The sequence below is a fragment of the Photinus pyralis genome, unplaced genomic scaffold (assembly GCF_008802855.1).
Source record: "Photinus pyralis isolate 1611_PpyrPB1 unplaced genomic scaffold, Ppyr1.3 Ppyr1.4_LG6, whole genome shotgun sequence".
Classification (NCBI taxonomy): domain Eukaryota; kingdom Metazoa; phylum Arthropoda; class Insecta; order Coleoptera; family Lampyridae; genus Photinus; species Photinus pyralis.
The window spans coordinates 43,473,442-43,494,574 of NW_022170663.1; the positions used below are offsets into that span (position 1 = coordinate 43,473,442).

General features: G+C 37.8%; 2 protein-coding genes across 2 annotated transcripts in view; both read right to left on the reverse strand.

The window, feature by feature from the left end:
- Positions 1-18,302, reverse strand: part of LOC116174075 (serine/threonine-protein kinase tricorner) — a 209,324-nt gene extending 191,022 nt beyond the window's left edge. The window contains exon 1 of the mRNA XM_031491862.1: positions 18,232-18,302. Within this exon, the coding sequence (XP_031347722.1) occupies positions 18,232-18,289 (58 nt within the window). The 5' untranslated portion in view covers positions 18,290-18,302. The remainder of the gene's footprint in view (positions 1-18,231) is intronic.
- Positions 10,125-13,447, reverse strand: LOC116174077. The gene is made up of 2 exons (XM_031491865.1): positions 12,973-13,447; positions 10,125-12,636 (listed from the first exon to the last, which is right to left on the reverse strand). Exons 1-2 carry the CDS (start codon positions 13,310-13,312, stop codon positions 11,801-11,803), a joined length of 1,176 nt encoding a protein of 391 aa, XP_031347725.1. The 5' UTR covers positions 13,313-13,447; the 3' UTR covers positions 10,125-11,800.
- Positions 18,303-21,133: the final 2,831 nt, after the last annotated feature.

Genomic DNA, 21,133 nt, shown 5'->3' on the forward strand with positions numbered 1-21,133 from the left:
ATATTGCAGAAATGATCAGGTGTTGAATCCAGTTTGCCTACCACAAAGTGTCAACGAATCGCGTAACAATGTCAACGAAAGGGGTGACACTCGAAATTGGGTCAGATCTCGTGCAATTCACGCGACGTGACTGCTGTGTTGCGGCATTTGCCGTACTTTCTTTTCGAAGTGCCGCATCTACCTACTCATGTTCCGTGTACATCAAATGGATTTTCGTAAAGCACCCCTTTGCTACCAGCCGAGCTCGAAATCAACACACACTGGCACGGCACTGAGCGCAAAAATAAGTTGTGTAATATCGTGCCGTTTGGCACATGCCCGATCGCCTCGCGACTTTCGATATTTGGATGGGATCCAAGGAAATAATCACCCCTTCTCGAGGTTTTCACTAACCGAATATCAATATGCTAATTTCGAGCGAGCGAGTAGATAATGATAAAGGAACCGCGTTCGGTATTTCCAAAGTATAGATGTCAGATATGAAAATTTCTCATTAAAAATCGTACGAGAAAAATTTTGGTTGAGAAATAGGTAGTTCAGGAAAAATGCGTAATGACATTAAATCTAAACAAACAATTACTCATTAGGAGTATACCCAATTAAGGCTAGTGGTGATTCAGATCTTTTGTGCTTGACCCAAACAATACAGCTGTCAGCTGTTTGTCATTCTTATCGGTAATCCCCACAGTTTTCATTTTTTTTTACATAAAAAATGAATCTTCAATTGTAATCTAAAAGATTTCGAAATCACTTTACAAGAAAATTTGTTTCTACTTAAAAAATAGTTCAAAGCAAATCATCCACTAAACACGAAACGAATTTTAAGGTTTTTCATGTTACCGTTAACTCTACATGATAGTTAAGTTTCCATGGAAACTAATGCATTTAGATGGTACCTAAGAAATTTATCAGGTAATGAAAACCGACCCTAAATGGACGTATAAAATATGTAATCGTAATACGACCCCTAATAAACAATGTATACAGGGTGAAAAAAAATTATCAAAGTCCTCGTGTGAGATAGAAGGGACTTCAGCGCATTTTTGTGTGGCAGATCAGTGTTTTATTAACCAGTGTTGACTCCACCATCAATAAAAGATCTTGTCGAAGACTACCATATTCCCTTTGTCGGTACCCGACAGAAAAAAAATGAAAAACCTCCAGGTTAGTATAACACGCTCGGGGATGGCGCCCAGATGTCGCCGATCCCGCATCTTGTATCCCCGTCACTACAGTTGTTATTTACACGACCTCGATAAGTACATGTACCTAGACACGTACACTCCTTGTCTTTTTTCAAGCGATCTTCTACGGGCTCGCGTATACTGCCAGCTATCCAGCCAACCAGCCAGCTAAAGTGAACTTAAACGCTACCTTTTTACAAATACATTTGCAAAAATGCGCTAAAAAGTGGGCCATAAAATAGAATTCATACGGACGAGCCTCGGAATGAACGTCATTTAGACGTTTTTGGAGATCTCTCAAGATAATTTCTTAGCGCATTTTTTGTGCACAACTCTTGTGCAGATAAAGCGCATTTTTTTAACCGAAATAGCTTTTGTTTTGACATCACCAATGGATATATTTCTTGCAGACGTCTCAATCGCCCTTTGTGAGTACCCTCTTCCGACAACCTGTTCTTGAGGTATAAGGAATATACCCGATCATTTCGTTGAGACCTTTAATTAGAATACAATGAGAGATAAAATTAATTTTTAACCCCCCCGCCCCCTCAGGCCCCCTCGCTCACTGATCTCGAAAAAGAGTCGCACGGGAAAGTTATAGTTTGTACAAATCAATTTATTTCGATGAGACCTTTCATTAGAATACCATGAAGGGTAGAACATGCATTTACCCGCCGCCCCAGCCCCCATTTTCTAAAGTTTAACTTTTTAACTAAAGGCATGCGTATGCAAAATCTGAGACCAATTGGTTATCGTATGTCAAATTTATGCACGTTTTACTTTCAAAAACAGCATAGCAGGAAATAAACCGTGGGGGGGGGGGTCTTTTAGACTGCGAAATTTCATGGCCGTCTGGCAGACCTTCAAGGTATAGGCTACATACTGCAAAAAAACCAGGAACCATTCTCCTAGAAGTTGTAGTCCGCCCGTCCGGACCCACTTCTGCCAACTACTTCTAGAGGAACGGTCCTAGAGTCCTGCAATGTTGCAGTAGGTAGCCTATACCTTGAAAGTGTGCCAGACGGTCATCAAGTTTCACTGTCTAAAAGGCCCCTCCCCCCACGAATTCCTGAGATGCTGTTTTTCAAAGTAAAACGTGCATAACTTTTACATACGACAACCAAATGGTCTCAGATTTTGCATACGCATGCCTTTAGTGGCCTTTAGTTAAACTTTAGAAAATGGGGGGGACACTTGCACATATAGTCTGCTTACAAATGAGCAAAATCTACGTCGCAATCATGGGAGTGGTATCAATCTCTTCGTTATAACAAGGGAGATCAGTACTTGGATGGCGGTAGTAACCAGTTAGTAGTAAGAGACAGATTAGTCTTATACTATAAAAACAAAATGGCCGCCGATGTGTTGTACAGAGTGAGTCAACGATTGCACGAAGTAGATATGATTTTTCTATAGAGTGTTTTTGTATTATGATATGGTTGAATATTCCTCCACATTTTAAAAATATTTTGAATTATACACTGTAAGGATGTCGAAATGGTAAAGAAAACGTGTCTTTTATTTTTAGCGCATTTTCGAACTCATATTGGAAGGCGCTGTTATGGGCAGTTACTTAAAGGCCTTAACTACTCGTACAGTTTTCAAGATATTTAGTTCGCTCTTTTTGGATTCGATAGCTAATAGCTCTAGCACCTTAACCAAGAAAAGCCTTGACGATTATGTGCGCCTGCGCAGTCTGCGCAATGGTAACTTTGTTATTTATAGAAATATTTTTTTTGAAATTTTAACCAAAGATTCTTCAAGTAAAGGCCAACATATCGCATATTTTAGTCATCAGGTGTGTGCATGCGCAGACTGCTAATACTAAGTTTCTTATTTATAAGAAGATTTATGCCATACTTATTTACCTTTGTACACATAAATAGTTTGTTGTATAACCTTTCAGGAAGTACTGATCAACTGATGAAAAATGCGCTAAAGTTACTCACCTCGAAGCGAAAAATTTTTTTTTTACCTTTCTTGAAATAACCACAGAAAACCGGTGGTCAAATGCTGGACAGAACAGCTTCCTAGCTCAAACCAAGAGCGCGCTGCACGCCCTTTTTGTTAAATATATAGAATATACATTCATATACAAACATCTTTTTTGAAAAAAACTTGTATGATGTCATGGTGCTAAAAACTCATAACAAACGTTTTTGAAAGTCTTAGATCCTTTATGCCTAATGTACAGGAATATTGACTATAAATTACCCAATGAATGCTAAGAATACACCATAACTAAGGGGTTCAAAAACTAAAATATTTTTGAATAGAACACCATGTATTTTATTTCATCTTCATAATGCTCAAATTTTTTTTTTAAATCTGAAAATATCACCTAAAAATTGAAAACGTTAAATTCCGTTTCCATTTTCCTTAACTTAAACGGTCGGAAATGGAAGGTTCCCGTTAGCACCTTCTATGGGTAATGGGAAAAATACTCGGAAAAATACTTCGATGTGGTTGTCTTTAAGGAAATTCTTGAAAATACGCTTCACGCGCATTTTTCATACGTAAATTTGCCCCCTGCCTATTTTGGGTAGAGCTTTTTGCTGCGTTGTCAATTAAACCAACTCAAATAATATTAACCAAGCCAAAAAAAAGCACATAAGATAGTTATTGTGCATCATGCAAATGATTTTGCAGTTTCCGTGGTGGAATAATTATTGAACAAATGAAGATTTTGTTCTACCGAATGAGAGAATTCATGAAAAACACAAAATTTAACTCTTATGTATCAAACACATGTGTTTAGCAGATTCCTCAATAAAATTGGCGAATATTTTGCTCTACTAACGTAACCAAAAAGGCACTATGACAAGAAGACTACATAATCTAGTTTCTGTGCGTAATGTCAATGTGTTTTCCCGTTTCCCCGACCAAATTGTTGCATAATTGAAATTTTTCCTACCACAAAACCGAAGTCCTCAATGGGTTTTGCCGTTTTCCCGAAGAAATTGGTGATTAATTGAACATTTTGGGCATCACTTGTTGCACTAATGGGGAACTTATATACTTCGCTATCAAAAGAGACATCAACGAGCTTTCTACGACTTTCCAGTGCCGAGATCTCTTCCCTCACACGGACGGACGGAAAAACGTCCAACGCATTTTATTATTTGAAAAAAAGTGCTAACTTGCAATGTACCTTGAAATAGTTCCTCTGTATAAGGGGTGCGGGTAGAAAGAATTGCCTCTGCAGAAACGATGCCATTGGGAGGCAAACACAGGTTATCTAGAAGAAGGTGGTGCACCCAAGAAAGCTTACAAATGCTCATCCCACTAAGATCTTGGACCTTTCAAAAAGGATATGGGAATAAACGTAGAGGGTGCAATAGGCCTCCGGGCCGTGGCACGTGGACCATACTGGGATATCACCTGAGTGGAGTGCCTTTTTGAAAAATTATCAACGAAGTATATTTTTATATATTCATCTTTCCAATCCTTCCCTTTTATTTTCGCATCAACTTCCGATTCCGCCTGGGCGCACTCTCGCTAGGTCTACCAGGATTAATCGTGCACCATCAGAGACTTGCTATAACTAGACTGCGCTTAACGTATCTAAGGTGTTGTCGACACAGTATGCAACACACAATGCACCGCGGGGCAAAAATCGCAGAGATGATGTGCAATATAATGAAATAAGCTGTTATTTTAGATGTTCCGTTCTTTAATTATTCTCGTGATTAGCTCGAATTAGTGAACAGATAAATTTCTGTCGAGAATAAACCAATAAACTTAGGTTAACTCGTGCGTATCAACATGTACTCTGTAGATAGAATTTTAAATAATATGCAGATTTCCAATGGATAAAAGTTTAAAGGGCCAATGGATCAGAGCCATTCGAAGAGAAAAATTTACTCCCACCATAGTGCATTTGCGGGGAATGAAGCCTATTTTAGACAGGTACCTACGAAGGTGTTAAACAATAACGCAATACCGAGCGTTTTCGACTTTCCCATTCACTTAAAATAACGTAGAACTATTATTCGACATCCTTTACCAGATAACGGCAGTACCTATTTGCCTATTAGGTATAGACGTAACTAAATACTTACTGGTACTAAGTATATTTCAGGTTTTGTTACAAGAAAAATAGCTATAAGTCTGTTAAATGTTCCATATGTGCAGATGCGATATTCGCATCAGAGAGTCATTCAAAGCTTTTAACTAGAAAAAAATCGTGGAGGATTGTTGCACGTATCAAGCGATGAATTAAAAATTTGCCAAATTGCTGAAAATGTGTTCAGGTTTTTCATTCAATCCACACCACACCGCGTTGTAAACAAAATGGTTATCAGCAGTCTAAGAAAAATAAATAACAGTTACAGCCCATTTGGGTTTTTGGATAGGCATATATTGAATCAAAATCCGCTAAATAATCATATCTTACTACTTACATCTTTAGTTTTAAGAGTATATTTTCCCATGCGTGTTCACCACCAAAATACAAATATAAATCGAATTAGGACCAGAGTAAGGCAGTTATATACCAATTTAGTACAAATAAAATACCAATAAATTCGATTAAAACAGTTAACAGTTATATGTTATCTTTTTTTGCTACTAAAATAAAATTTAGAATAAACATATGCTAAAGCAAGCTGCAGAACGTACGTCTGCCCCGCGATGAACAGTTGGTTGCCTATCCTATCTTGACAACAGGCGTTTATAGTAAAATGTACGTTACGCGCGGTCTAGTTATAACAAGTCTCTGTGCACCATTAAAATGGCGCTGATTTCACATTTAGGTATAGAAAGCCACTCGCATAAAAATGTCCAACTAGACTGAACCTTTGAATCAAAATTGTGCCCTTTTAGAATAGTTTCTTGGCAAATTGCCAAAAGATCCTAAACGTTTTTTTGATTTTTACAAAAAATTAGGTTGTGCCAACGCAAAATCGATTTTTTGGGGTAAAAATTGTCAATAAAAGAAATTGAATACGCTCGCTTCCTTGAAATCTAGTGATGGGAACGGTTTGAGAGGTAGCGAAAATGGCGACATTTAAGATTCATTATTCCAATCGGGCCCCGAAAATGTCAACAAATTATCACCAGCCTACCGGAAGGGATCTAAAGGCCACTTGCGGTTTCTGCGAACAATGAATTCGATTCTACTCGTCGAGGTTACTAGTGAGAAATTCTGTACCCTTTATAGGGACTCTAGTTCCCTTGTTTTTTAAGTCGCAATACTGCAATCTGCTTTTACCCACAGCGCGAGAAGTAAGGCACTTTACCGTTACCATCAGACTAATGTGGTTTTATCAATTTGGGTCAATGTTCACTTATTCTTCGAGCGTTAGAGGAAAAACGAATAATTATTTTGTCAGTAGGTTTTGTGAGCGAAAGCGTAATGTCGAGACGACAAAAAATTATGGCTAAAGCCAGTCATGCCAACTTTCACATCATAACTTTCGACGATCCGTCAAATGGCCGTCTAACTGTATTTTCTTTGATGACCAAATTTCCAAATCAAACGTGCATCAAACCATTAAATGCGTTAACCACCGTTTACGACGGAAGTAATGAAACTGTTTCGAGCTAACCACAAACTGGAGATCGTACGATCCATTAACTTTTCATCGCCTAAACGAAATTAAAATTGACCAAAACTGTACCAACAAATTTTAATTGAAATGTTTGTTTGCCAATTGAATCGAGAATATTGTCAAATTGCGGGCGGAGTTTATCGCCGTTTTGTTTCACTACGCTACGAATGATGTAACTGTACATCTGTCTAATTGTTAACTCTGTTGAAATTGTGTTCCATGAACTTAATTCTAGGTTACGCAAGGCAACGTTTGTAGAACGCGTTGATTTTATTGTTCTGTTTGCAACAATGTGATTGTTATTTTTTATGTCGTGCGAGCAGCATAAATTTATGTCATAACCGAGTGGAGTGGAATCGCTTCCTTGCGATTTTTTTTTGCCATTGTCACTATTGTTGGTGTTACGTGCACTGTCAATATATTTGGCAAAACACACAATGCATTTACCGTAAGATTACGTAAGGTCAAACAGTACGCAATATCCCATCCCACCCATTGTCTGAAGTGTTGAAAATTTGTCCAAATTTTAATTTTGCGCCCAATTGCGAGCGTCACAATTTCAATTCGACGGTTTTGCAATATGCATTTTGAGCACCGAATAAAGTAAGATTATATAAACAAACTGAATTATGCAATGTAACAGCCGTCTGTATTGAAAAACCAGGTGCCAAACTCTTAAAAGAACAGCTTCCTAGCTCAAAACCCAAAAGCGCGTTTTTTATCATTTTTGTTTGCGTTTGTGACTAATACTCATAGTCTATATTTTTTTTAATGGTTTAATTATTGTTGATATTTGTTGATAAGATAGGTAAGCCACTAAAACGTATCCCAGCGTCTGGCAGCAATTTCGCGGATGGTGGGTGGTCGAAGAGGGTTAAACAAAAAAAAAGTTGCATAGCGTCACGGCGGTGAATATTTCCAAATTTCCAGTGCGCTGGAGCACCATCCTGTTGAAATCAACAGTTTCCAATTTTTTTTTGTGCCGTCAAAACATTCATTTTACAAGACCGGGCGCCTTGTTCACGGCCTCTGCAAGTCCCATACATGCAACTCAATACAGCGCGTATTTTTTTTACGGGCCATATAAAAAAAATAAAGCTAATGATTTTTCCGAAATGAAACGTTGTATTGAAAATCTCCCAACGGTGTCTTGTAGAGCTCATGAAGTGGCAACCGAACATAGCTAAACTTATTTACTGGTGAAAACTTCCGAGGCATCCACACTTTGAACGTTTTTTCACTTAAATGGACCAATGAATAGTAATTTTAACATTTTTCATCACAATTCTGGGTTGAAATTCCAGGGCTGAATGTAGGAATTTTTGTGAGTTTGTAGGAACACCCGATTCCACTTCTTAAAAAGAAAGATACAATACAGGTTTTTTTTTCATTTGCACGATAAGCCGCTTAAATATGGACAAAGTTATCCAGAATTGCATGCTGATTAATTTTCCCTTTCAAGGTTTCTTGCAGCGTCACACAGCGAAATTATAACCAAAAAACCTATTTTCAAGAAAAGGCTGGCGTTCATTTATTTTCAAAGATATCAAAAAATAATTTTAATAATAGTTCTTAGCTTTCTGATAGTGCTAAAATAAAATTTTTATGACTTGTAGTTTTGAGTGACTTTCTGATTTCTTATGGGCGTATTGAAATTTTACGTCACTCGATGAAGAAAAAAATTTAAAAATCCGCAATACTAAATATTCATGGATTAAACGAACTTACCTTAATGATGTTTAATCCTAATTATATGATCCCTCGTCGAAGAAAATAACTGACATGTAGTAACTTCGCTTGGCGTCAAGTATCACACATTTAAAAGCTAAGCAAGCAAAAAGGAAAAAAAATAAATGGGTCCCCCGCCCGTAACCATCCATCAGCCGCTTGCCCGCTGACTTCATTCTAGTTTAAAGCCCCTGTTGCAACGGTCAGGGAGGGATGGGGGTGGGAGTTATTTTCTTCGACGAGGGATCATATAATTAGGATTAAACATCATTAAGGTAAGTTCGTTTAATCCATGAATTATATTTCTCCCTCGTCTCGAAAATAACTGACATGTAGCCGTTTAAAGTAAGTTGCAACAAAAGTTTCAGGATAACGTGTAATACCGTATAATATACCAATACTAATACATAGTGTAAAAAACATGAAACCAAAACATTAATCTCACTTAAATTGCATTTAAACTGTAACTACTATGTAAAACTGTGTAACTATGTAAAATTTAAACTGTAACTACTAAAGAACTAAAGACATTAGGGAGTAAGAACCGCCCTCGCAAAATGCGTACCATCTGTTACTATCGGCCTGTTGTAGAAAAGCGCGAATGCCTTGGATTTTTCGGTCCAACCCGCTGCTAACCGTATTGTATCAAACGAGATACCCTTCTTCGATGCCAGTGAGGTAGAGGCATGTCGAGTGCTGTGAGCCCCAAAATGGCTCGTATCTACGCCGCTTTGCCTTAACCCTGTTTTAAGCCATCTACTTATGGTCTGGCTGGTTGCAGCTCGGTAGGGTTTTTTATAAGTTATAAAAAAACTAGAAACGCTACCTCGAAAGGAGTGTGTTTCTTTCAAGTACAAGAGCAAAGTCCTTGCGGGGCAAATGGAAATATTATCATCGAAAAAAGGCAATATGAGAGTTGGCTGAATTCTTTTAACTCTAGAAGTCTTAATGCGCTTCGAAATGGGAATTTCTATCTTATCAGATAGCCGCCGAATGTTATTAATTTCGATGCTCGCCAAGGTCTGAACGCGTTGTCCTGTGGCTAGCGCTAGTAACATCGCGGTCTTGAGCGTTAGAGTCTCTAAGGAAAGATGGGTGCTATTCAGCGAGCCGAAATGATTTAAAACCGTCGCGGGGTCCCACGTACTGCCATATTTTGGCAAAGGAGGCCTTAGAGCGCTTAACCCCTTAAAAAATCGCTTTACCCTTAGATCTTCGCTCAGGTTTGGACCAAACAGCTGTGAAAGAGCAGCCCGGTAAGAATTCAGCGTACTAAAAGATGTGCCCCGGTTAAATTGCTCAGTAAAAAACTTCAAAACCGCCGGTACCGAGATAACAAGGGGGTTTAAGTGTTCATTATTGCAGTATTGCCACCACATACGCAAACCCCCATTATATTGCTTAATAGTATTGGGAGTTATTGAGGCTAAACAGATCTCTAGGGATTCAGAAGGAATCCCCATGGCTTTCAAGGCTTTGATGATACAATCCCGGCCACCAGGGTAGTTTTTCTCCATAGGGGATGTGGTATCCTGTTAAACAACAATAAATCCCTATTAGGTTTAAAAATAATTGGGGGGCCTTCTAACAGAGAAGTAAAGAGAGGGTACCACGGTTGGGAGCTCCAGAGAGGTACTATCAGTATGCCCCTGGCCTTGTCTGTTATAATTTTCCGCAGCACTCTTAGTATTAGTGCAAACGGAGGAAACGCATAGAAGAAAAAATTCTTCCAATCTATAGTAAACGCGTCAATAGCAATACTCTCCGGATCTCTCAACCATGAGACAAACTTTGTGCATTTGGCATTATTTTTGGTAGCAAACAGATCTATCTCTGGTTGACCAAAACCGTCCAAAATCTTATTGAATGCTGATACATTTAAGGACCACTCCGATTCAATCTTCAGACAGCGAGATTCTGCATCCGCAATGATATTGTCCGAAGATTTAATGTATGAAGCATATATAAACAAGTTTCGCGTTTCGCACCATTGCCAGATGATCCGGGCAAGTTCATTAAGCTTCGGGAATTTAATACTACCCATTTTGTTTATATAGGCCAAGGCCGTTGAGTTATCGACTCGACAAAGGATGTTGCAGTTACTTAGGTTTGCAGCAAAGCATTTCAGACCATAAGACACCGCAAGAAGTTCGAGATAATTTATGTGGTGATGCCTTTCTGAATCTGACCAAAATCCCCGCGATTTCTCCGAAGAACAACTAATGCCCCATCCAGTCAAAGAGGCGTCTGAAAAAATCTCAATACTGAAAACATCTAATCGAATCGGGTTTATCGCGCATGGTAAGTTGCTTAACCACCACTGTAATTCCTTTAAAACTTGAGAGGATATGTCCATTTCTTTATTATAGTTGCCTGATGTACCCAGCGCCAAATACTTTTCTCTTTCAAGCAGTTTCGTGTAAAGCCAACCGTATTTAACGGCAGGGCACACGGAAGTCAAAGTTCCTAAAACTGTAGCAAAGTCCCTGATTGAACAGCGTTGTAATAGCGAAAATCTGTTAAGCAATTTTAATGTTTTGGAGATTTTTGTAGATGGTAAACTGATGGACATATCTATTGAATTGTATACAAACCCCAAGTACTCAATCTCTTGTGACGGGACTAGTTGACTTTTCTCCAGATTCGGTATAAACCCCAAAGACGTGATAAGTTTCAGAGTCTCTTTAACATTGTGAACACAACTCTGACGAGTGTTTCCAAATAATAAAATATCGTCTAAATAAACTACTGAAATAAGTCCCTTTTTTCTAAGGTGTGCAAACACTGGTTTCATTAGTTTGGTGAATATTCGAGGAGCTACATTTAGTCCAAATGGCAAACAATTGTATTCATATATGTTACCTTCAACCTGAAACCTAAGATATTTCCTGTGGTTTTTATGAATGGGTAATAAAAAATAGGCATCTTTTAAGTCAATCTTGGCCATAAAGCAATTAGTAAAAAGAAGCCTGGCAACAGTGCGATGATCCTCCATCTTAAAATGCTCGCAAGCCACAAATTTATTTAATTTTTTGAGATTTAGGATGAATCTGTAAGATCCATCCTTTTTGGGCCTGAGAAAAAATTTAGACAGAAACTGATTTTTGCATGGTTTGACCTTGTTTATGGCCCCCACAGACAGGAGTTTGTCAACAGAGCGTTGTACCGCCGCCCCTGGGTAGCCAGACCAACCGGGCCTATTGGATATTCGCTGCGATGGTAATTTCCAAAATGGAATTTTAAGGCCTTTTACCCAACTTAAAATTACCCTGTCATTACAAAACAAATCCCACTTTCTATAGAAAAACTTGAGTCTGCCCGCTAGCACCCTAACCTTTAAAAGTGGCCTCGAAAACGGTGCTTCTTCGGGTCCCTCGGAGGTTGACTGAACTGCTGTGGAGCTTGTTGTCTGAGTGGGTAAGGAGCTTGTTGACGGAAATTGCCCCTTCCTCGGTGAGCTCCCCGCAGGACCCGAGTCGGGGCTCTGTAGTTTAAAGACCTTGAACTCAAAGCACTAGTGTTGGATCTTGACCTTGATGGTGTTGAAACGGTTTTGGGGGGTCTTGCTTTGAGGGTTTTTCCACAGTCTTCCAAATTTTTGAAAACTTTTAACCTTTCCTGTAGATCTTCTCCAAATAGAAAGTTATCCAGGGAAATCCGCTTATTGGCTTCTTGAAATTCCTTACTCAGGTTGATAGAGATTAAGTCCCTGCGTGTGACTGTTTGAGAATGCCACAAATCCGCCAACAAACTCCCTGCCCCATATAACAGTTCAATATGATGCCTGTCTCCCCCCCCTGGCTCTGCTAGAATTGAACTGAGGACCTGGCCCACGGCGGAGATGCTGCCTACCACCAATTGTTGTAGTTTCTGCAATTTAAGGTCTCTTGCAATTTGCGACAGAGAAATGGCTTTTTCCAACATTGCATTTAATTGTGGTGCAAGTAATTTCTGGAAATTTTCAGGTGGAGGGAGTTTTGACAGAGACTTGTTCCTGTCTTCATCTGACAGCCCTGATTGCAAAATGCTTTCCCACCGTGGCACCAAATTACCATTAATTTTTGGCCCATGCACAATGGTGGGTGCCTCATTAGGTCCTAAGATGTCCAACACATCTTCACTTAGGGCCGCCGCTGAACCTTGGGCGGCCTCCCCTTCGAAAATAATGTTATCTAAAACAACGCCTTGTGTTAAAACTCAGAGGCACACAAAGCTGGCAAAAACAAAAAATGTTGTCAAATGTTTTCGCACATAGAAACCTTACTATGTTAACGAGAGTTCAAAAACTCACTGCTTGAGCTTAAAAATAAGCCTAGCGTCCAAAAAAATTTTGAGCGTTCATTAGCTCAGTAAATCATGTTTCATAGATTCATTACTATGAAGAAGAGTGCTCAACGACTCTTAATGAACATACCCTGTATGTTCTTAATCCTACTGTAACAAAAGTAGAGATTCTTCGAGTGCTCAATGACTCGGAAAACTAAAGGTAATAAAGCAAAGCCCCTTACCTGCCATTGAAACGTCCTCTGCTACTGCGTCGCTCGAAATCGGAGAGTCTCGACTGCGACGGACCTCACTAATGCGGATGGGAAATCCGCAGCGTGAGCGTGAACGAGAGCGAGAACGAGAAAGGGAGCGAGACCGTCGGTGACGAATAGGCGACGGACTGGCAGCCGCAGGAGACGAGCTTCTGGACGATGACGAAGACGAAAGTAAACGTCGACTTCTACGTCGCCGCCCCCGACCTTCAATTCCTTTAACTCGCCTCTCCAAATCCTCCAACACCTTCAGGATCCTGCCACTCTTCCCCTTAGGACTCCGTGCCCTAATACGACGAAACCCCGGCATAACCAAAACACTGCGCAAAGAACAAAAAAAGGAACGAACGGAAAAAAATTTTCCAGACGTGCGAACGTACTGACACACAAACAAAGAATGAAGTCAGCGGGCAAGCGGCTGATGGATGGTTACGGGCGGGGGACCCATTTATTTTTTTTCCTTTTTGCTTGCTTAGCTTTTAAATGTGTGATACTTGACGCCAAGCGAAGTTACTACATGTCAGTTATTTTCGAGACGAGGGATCATATACTTAGTATTACACTTGGGAATCAACTTAGAAATTTTTGCTTTGAGGTTTACAATGTATTTCTTATGGCAATAATTCCATTGCCGTGTTGATTGTGACTAAGCGAGACAATAAATAAGAAATGTTAAATCATTTAAACCAAGCTATGGAATTATTGGCATAAGAAATACATGGTAAACCTCAAGGAAAAAATTCAGGATTACAGTCCAGCAACCATAAGAGTTAGAAAAACTGGTGGCACGTTTTTGAATAGGTTTTCGGGTATGTTCTTTCCGATTTTGCAAACATTTTTTCAAAATTTCTACCACGAAAGGGCGCACCCCTAATTTTGGGTGCGAACAAAATTCTGTTTTGGACGAAATTTGGTATCTGGGTGCTTTGCAACATGAAAATCAAGGTTTTCAAAATTCGAAAAAAAATCACTGTAATTCTTGGCCGGACAACGACAATGGAGTTTTTTTAAAATCATTTTTTAAACACAAGTTATACTCATTTGAAGATAGGGCCCTCGGGTTACAAAATGTCCCCCACCTACTAGTGAGTGATTTCGTATGTAGTTAATTGAAAATGTCGCAAATAACAAAAATTAACTGTATAGGTTGTAGTGTATATAAATAAAAATCAATGTTTCTATCTATATGTTTCTTATGTCTTCCTAAACTGTTCATCCGATTGCAATGATACTTTGGGAAATGGTTGGACATATGGCCGCGAAGGTTTCTGATTTAGTAAAGCACTTTCCAAAATTTCCACGGGAACGGGAACAGGGAGATAAGACATTTAGAAGGTAGACGTAAAGGTGTACTCCGAAAGTACTTCCCGGAATTACCACGCAAGAAGTAATTTTAGTAGAAAACGTAAGTTTTTAATTAATAATGGCGATTTTTGAATTGATTAATAAACTATGCACGATATGATTTGTATATACGGGGTGTCAATTCTAAAATTTGTAGTCGGCCATATTTTGCAAACTAAAGAAGATATTGAAAATCGCGCAAAACCGTTTCGGGGGTATCACGAGGGAACCAGGATAACGTTATGAGTGACAACCCCCCCCCCCTCTTCAAAAATCCCAAACGCAACCCCATGCTTGTGACACATCGTTGGAAAGCTACTGAAAAATGCTTTCCAGTGGTACCAATAAAGTCAATATTCATTAAGACAATTTAACAAAAAAGAAATAAAAATTAAGCCATACTTATGTTCAAGATTTGCTCGCTAAATTCGAAGAAACGGGATCTGTTATCAATAAAAAAAGAAAGCAACCAAGATTCCTCACAGAAGCAGCTCAGGTTGAAGTTCTTGGCCAATTTGCCATAAATCGCTCAATGTCAACATTTAGTTTTTTTTTGTTAATTATTAAATTTTTGTTAAATTGTCTTAATTGACGTTATTGGTACCACTGGAAAGCATTTTTCAGTAGCTTTCCAACGATGTGTCACAAATATGGGGTTGCCATTTAGGATTTTTGAATAGGGGGGGTCACTTATAACGTGATTCTGATTCCCCCTCAATCCTCCCGAAACGGTTTTGGGCGATTTTCAATATCTTCTTTAGTTTGGAAAATATGGCCGACTGCAAGTTTTAAAATTGACACCCCGTATATGGAATAGCAAATCGGAAAAGTGGCCTTGACGGCTTTGCTGGCACATATGAGCTCTTTTGATGAAATTTCCCATAATCTTTTGATATAAATGTGACTGCATTCCATTGCCTCGTCCAAAAACCTGCCGGCCCATGTGGCGCAGTTCATTTATCTGGACTGTGGTGTCCCGGTTCGGGCATGGATATTTGTAAATGTATTGTGGATTGGGTTGGTAGAGCAGCCTTGGCTGAAACCCCGCCCACTCAAAAATAAAGGCAAAATAAAATCAAAACCTAGAAATCGCCCTGGACATGTTAACCATGGTGGCAATCTCGTCATTTGGAAATAAAAACAAAGCAAAACCAAAAACGACGTCTGTTCACAGTTTTAACATTTGCATTAACACTTTCAAACGTACTTCATCTATTGTAATTGTTTTCATTACGCACGGGTTGAGTACTATACCATGTCTTTAAATTATACGTTATGGCATTTTCAGAGAGGTCGTAGAAAAAAATTCAATGCTGAAGTGTCTCTGAAACTGTTGTCACCATACATCATAAATAAAAAATTAGTATTTAATGGCCATACATACAGCAGCCATTCTGTGATGTACTGTACGGTGAGACGGACTACAGGACCCGAGCGTTATATCAAAAGTCACTAGATTTGTCACTAGAAAAGTAACTAGGTTTAAAACTCGGGCGTTATATAGGGATTCTAAATTAAAAAGTCACTAGATTTAAAAGTAACTAGAAAAGTAACTTGAAACTCTGCTGCGTGTGTTCGAATCTTTGCTAGTACGGTTTTGAACTAGGTCACGCGCGTTATATAGAACCGATACTAAATCAAAAAGCCACTAGATTTGTCACTAGAAAAGTAACTAGGTTTAACACTCTGCTGCGTGGGTTCGAGTCTACGCTAAAAGTGGTTCCGTGCCTAGATAATGTGAGGCCGATTCTAAATCACACTAGTGCACTGCGGCTCTTTTGATATAAAGTTGCGGCTCTCAGAATTTATCATTTTTTTCGAAATTCACCTTTTTAATTACCTAATCTTATTTGATTAGAAAATTGAAAGTACACGCGCCGACTTACAGCAAATAACATAATTAATTTGTGACACTTGTTTACTTTCTGGTATTCTTTTGTTTTTTATTATCACATCCTACTCTGTAATTAATAAATGGGTCGGTACTTTTATGAAAAATATTGAATAACCAAAAAACCATGGGGACACCCCTTATACAAATTGAAGAGAACACAAAAGACAATCGAATAGCGAAATAAAAAAGTGGTAGTTACATTTGAAAAAGGATAGTTATGGCACTTTGAACAAATGACATTGAAACAAGTATCAATATGCAGGATGTTCTATTTAAAAAAATCAGTTATTTATTGACACCATAAAAATGGGACACCCTGTACATTCAAAACTAATTTCTGTAGATTCACAACCATATATAGTTGACATTTGAACAAAAGATTTTTTCAATTATTTTTTACCAGGTATCCGCTAGGAAAGGCCGACGCACTGTTGCTGGACCCTGTATATAACCAAATACTATAATATTGAATCGAACATTTTTAGTGGCTCTTTAAAAATTGGGAAATTTTGTAAATTGTAACTTTTGGCTCTTCCGTTTCAATAGGTTGCCGACCCCTGCACTAGTCAAAAATATAACACAAAAAAGTGCGCAAACTTAATTTTGATTCAAAAGAGATTTTTAAATTTTTTGATTTGAACCTAATTTTTTTGAATCTTTTCTAATTTTTTTTGGATCATTTATGAATTTGGTGTTATTAATATGCCATCTTTTGAGATTAAAATATACAGTTTCATTAAAAAAAAATTAGGATAGATCCGATAACTTTTACCGAACCCTGTATACTTACTTTGAGCAGGTTATTAAAAAAAGCATTATAAAGAAACTTTTGTATTAAACATTTTCCTGTATCTCTTTTAATTAAAAAATTACTTACATTTATTTTGAAATTGCAGTGTCGACTTAAATGGAAACTTTTCCGGTTCTGTGAGGCCCCCAGCTACCATCATCATCAGTTTCTCTCTAATTGTGCGTTTTCAACAAAAAAAATTTACGGACTTAATTCACTTTCACTTCATTTCGTCGAAATCTGAAGTTATGTTACTTATATTTTGTCGTTGGTGAAACTGAACAATTAGATGTGACAGTGATGTTAATTTCTTCGTATATTAAATTGAGTCTACGGAAGATGCGACAGATGACCCTTCCCCTTTTGAGTGATAAGGCGGCTGACGCTAGTCACAGCCTGATACGAGAAAGGCGGTCGATAGGCACGAATTGGTCTATGGAAGAATTTCGAGGCTCCTCGCACCACACCAAAAACCCTGCATTTATGTATAATCAAATCCACTTCAGTGGAACTTCATCTAAAAGCAACTAACCCCAATTCTAAAAATGAAATAATAATATACATAGGATGTTCCATTTAAAATAACCGATGTCTGCGAGTGTTTTTAATAGCACAAAATATTTTCAAATATCCAAGCAAACTAATTAATGGAAGTCTATGCTAGCAGATTCGCTCCTGATTGATCAAACTAAACTCTTTTGTAATTTGGGTCGGCACGAAGAAGAGAACGATAACCAATTATCGTTTCGAAAGCGGTAGTTAATTGAAATTAAGCAACGAACACGCTACGTAAGGAGTATTTCGGTCCCTTCGCGTTAATTAGCAATTTTATTAGAAAATTTATGCAACCGTGAGAGAAAATGAGAAATAGTGGAAATCGGCGCGTGCTTCCGTATATATTATTATTATTGCAGCTCTTAACGGCAAAGTGAAAATGAGGCCAATCAAGAGTTTCCCATTAGCAACGGAATCAGTGACGCGATTATATAAAAGCGAACGTGAATTTAAATAGCAATAAACAATTCTAGTGAAAAAGCGGTAAATGTCAACAATGGATTTGCAAATCGAGGACGCCGGAGTAATGATGAGCGCGCAATTAAATTAAAGTTTGTCCATTAACGAATAAGAAAGCCACCCCAGTAGTTTGTAAATATCATTTTCGAGCAAACTTAAAAACAGGAGCAGAGCGAGCAGATCTTACCTTTATGTCGTTGATGAGTTACAGCTTGAAGTAAGTGCTTAGTACATGGGAACCACATAATTCGCGCCCGCCAAAAAACGCGACTGGATTTAATTAAAATTTTTATCAAACTAGGCCTTTTACACGAGTTTTTACCTGTTTGATAACGATAACGTAATCAAAACAAACAGAGGGGAATTGGAAGAGATGTGTTAAATGATTTAGTAGTGGTTCACAACTGTGCAAATAACGCTATCAATAATAATATATTGTGCACACCTTCATCGATAAGATTGCGTATCACATCCTTTAAGTACAAAATGAAAAAATTGATACCGTGAAAGTATAAGGAAACTACTACGTATTTTGACAATTTCTGTAACAAAAGAAAAGACGGCCCTAATGCAAATGGTGCATAAAACTCGGCAGCGGATCGTAAAACTGATGGCAGGCAAAACAATAGAAAGTTAGCAATAATAGATAAATGCATTGCACAATTAGTTCGACACTACTGATAATCTTTATAGATGGTGGATAATATACCACAAAAATTGATAAGTAGGCCAAGCGTGAACGTTTTTGATGGTGTAAACGTGCCAGAGTATTTGACACTACCTTTTTTTACATAGAAATAAATACAGGGTGATCAATAAAGATGAAATCAGATATTGTTTTGAAAATATCAGCAAGGGTGTGTGTAAGATGTGGTAAGGTTTGTGTATTCCAGCATGGAACATTTTTTTTATTATACCTGAATCACAATCTCCGTTTTAAACACTCAAATGCGTGCGAAAAAGGCCTTTTTGTACTCATTGAATGGAAAGATAATGTTTCCAAGCATCCTCGATGCACGGGAAAACGACTTTCCCGCATCGCGGTGTTTTTTAGTTTCCGCTGGAGAGAAGGGGTTTGCGCGTTCTTCGGTTGGTAGTACTTATTGAAGTCAACGAACGTCATGTCATGGTTAACTGTCATCTGCTGTAAAATCAATTAAACCGTTGGTCGAGGGTATTTAGTGCGATTAATCGGAAACAGACGTACACTAAGTTTTACGTAAATATATAAACAAGAACTTATAACGCAATCAAATTATTTTTCAGAATTGTAACTCAAGAAAAAGTTAAATTTATTGTTAAAACGTCTTAAAATGTGACCAGTGATATCTGCAACTATTCGCATATGCAGTTTAAGAAAGCACATATTAACACACACAAAGCTTCCAAGGATTTTAAATGTAACGAGTGTATTTACGCAACTCAAGATAAATCAAATTTGAGAACACATTTGTTCACACATGTCTTCTGGGAATATTAAATACGATTAGTACACTTACGCGACCAGTAAGAGTACTCTTTTCAAAGCATATTTGTTAACACCTCGGTTAACACTGAAGATATTCAGGATATTCAGTGCAACGATGCAATGCCGTGACCAGTAGTAGCACTCATTGCAAAGGCAAAATATGTATTAACCAAAGATGTGGAAGTTTTAAATGTGACCAGTGCAATTAAAAGTGGGTAGTTACAAAATTATGTTACCAACCAAACATATGATTGTGTTACCAACTCATGATTAAAAAAAAAGCTAATTTACAAAACTTTATTAATTTTGACCTTTTTTTACGCAATTCGTTACAAAAAATATTGTACCTAACTCTTTCGGAAAGAATTTTCCCGCATTCGCACTAAATGCAGCACTCCCTACGGTCGTGCTGCAAACAAAGTGCTCATGCGGGAAAATTAACTTACCGAACTTGTTAGGTAAATAACTATTAAAACACACGTGCTTTAAAGTTGCTAAGTAATGATATGACTTTTGAAACTGTCATCTGGGTGAAATAAAAAATCCTCTTAGGTCGCTTTCTGTGAATGCAGAACAGTTCTTTGGCTTGTACCTATCCTTTAGTTGAAGCTTTCACAAACGCGCGTAATTTAGGGTATCCTTCCAAATCTGTTCCACTTTTTAATCGTAGCATTGTTTGAAATTTTGAATGAATACACCAAAAGATGGAAGATTTAAATACCTTTGACATTTCCTTCATATATGCCAGCATTATCGCATTTAAGACTTTATTCGTAAGTAACTTCCTATTCATCCATGGAAACAACTTTTCATATTCTTTAGAATAGGCTTTACTGGATTTGGATTTTACACCTACCAACGTTTGTTTAAATTTTACAACAAGCGATTTAATGGACGGTGTATTATCTTTTTCAACGGAAAGCGTTTTATTCACAAAAACGATGATTTTTATAAGCAAACGTCAAGTGACATTTCCATGGCAATCGTGAAATTACGAACACCCAGCCCACTTAATTAGAAATGTATTCGAGTATAACGTCAACATGATTTCATTGTATTTCCTATTTTTAAATTATACTGCAGGTATAATAAAAAAAATACTATAAGATACACGTGCATAATTGGTCTTTAAATCACTTGCAACGTTAAAGGCACTCCACTTCGCGTCGTGCCATTAAACTCGTTGCGCGTGCTTTAAATACTTGATTATACACTTGTATATCTTAATATACTATTTTTGTTCCTTACGGTTTTTTTGACACGGTCGCCATTTTTTTTTTATTGCAACGTTGGAAAACTTGCAATGATTATGAATTATGTACTGAAATGTTATCTATAATACGATAGCGAGATATTTTCGTGCCACTAAAAGATGTATTGGGCTTATGTGAATAACCGAAATTAGTTTTTGCCCCAACAAATGAAATGATCAAATTACACCTAAAGTACAATAAGTGAGGCCCAAATGTAGATTAAAATAAAATATCAGCAGATAATGACTAAGATTATGCATTTATTAGTAGAAAAGTAGGACGAGCGCTTACAGAGTAACTTGCTTGCTCGTGGGTATACGCATTTTGTGTAGGTTTTGTTGTTTTGTGTAAGTTTGCTTTTAAAAAAA

What these genes read in the sequence shown, in the direction of transcription:
- LOC116174077 (XM_031491865.1), bottom strand. Translation starts at nt 13,312, where the DNA reads ATGCCGGGGTTTCGTCGTATTAGGGCACGGAGTCCTAAGGGGAAGAGT. An exon ending in AGAGGACGTTTCAATGGCAG is followed by an intron (nt 12,637 to 12,972) that starts GTAAGGGGCTTT and finishes GCGTTGTTTTAG; the next exon opens with ATAACATTATTTTCGAAGGG.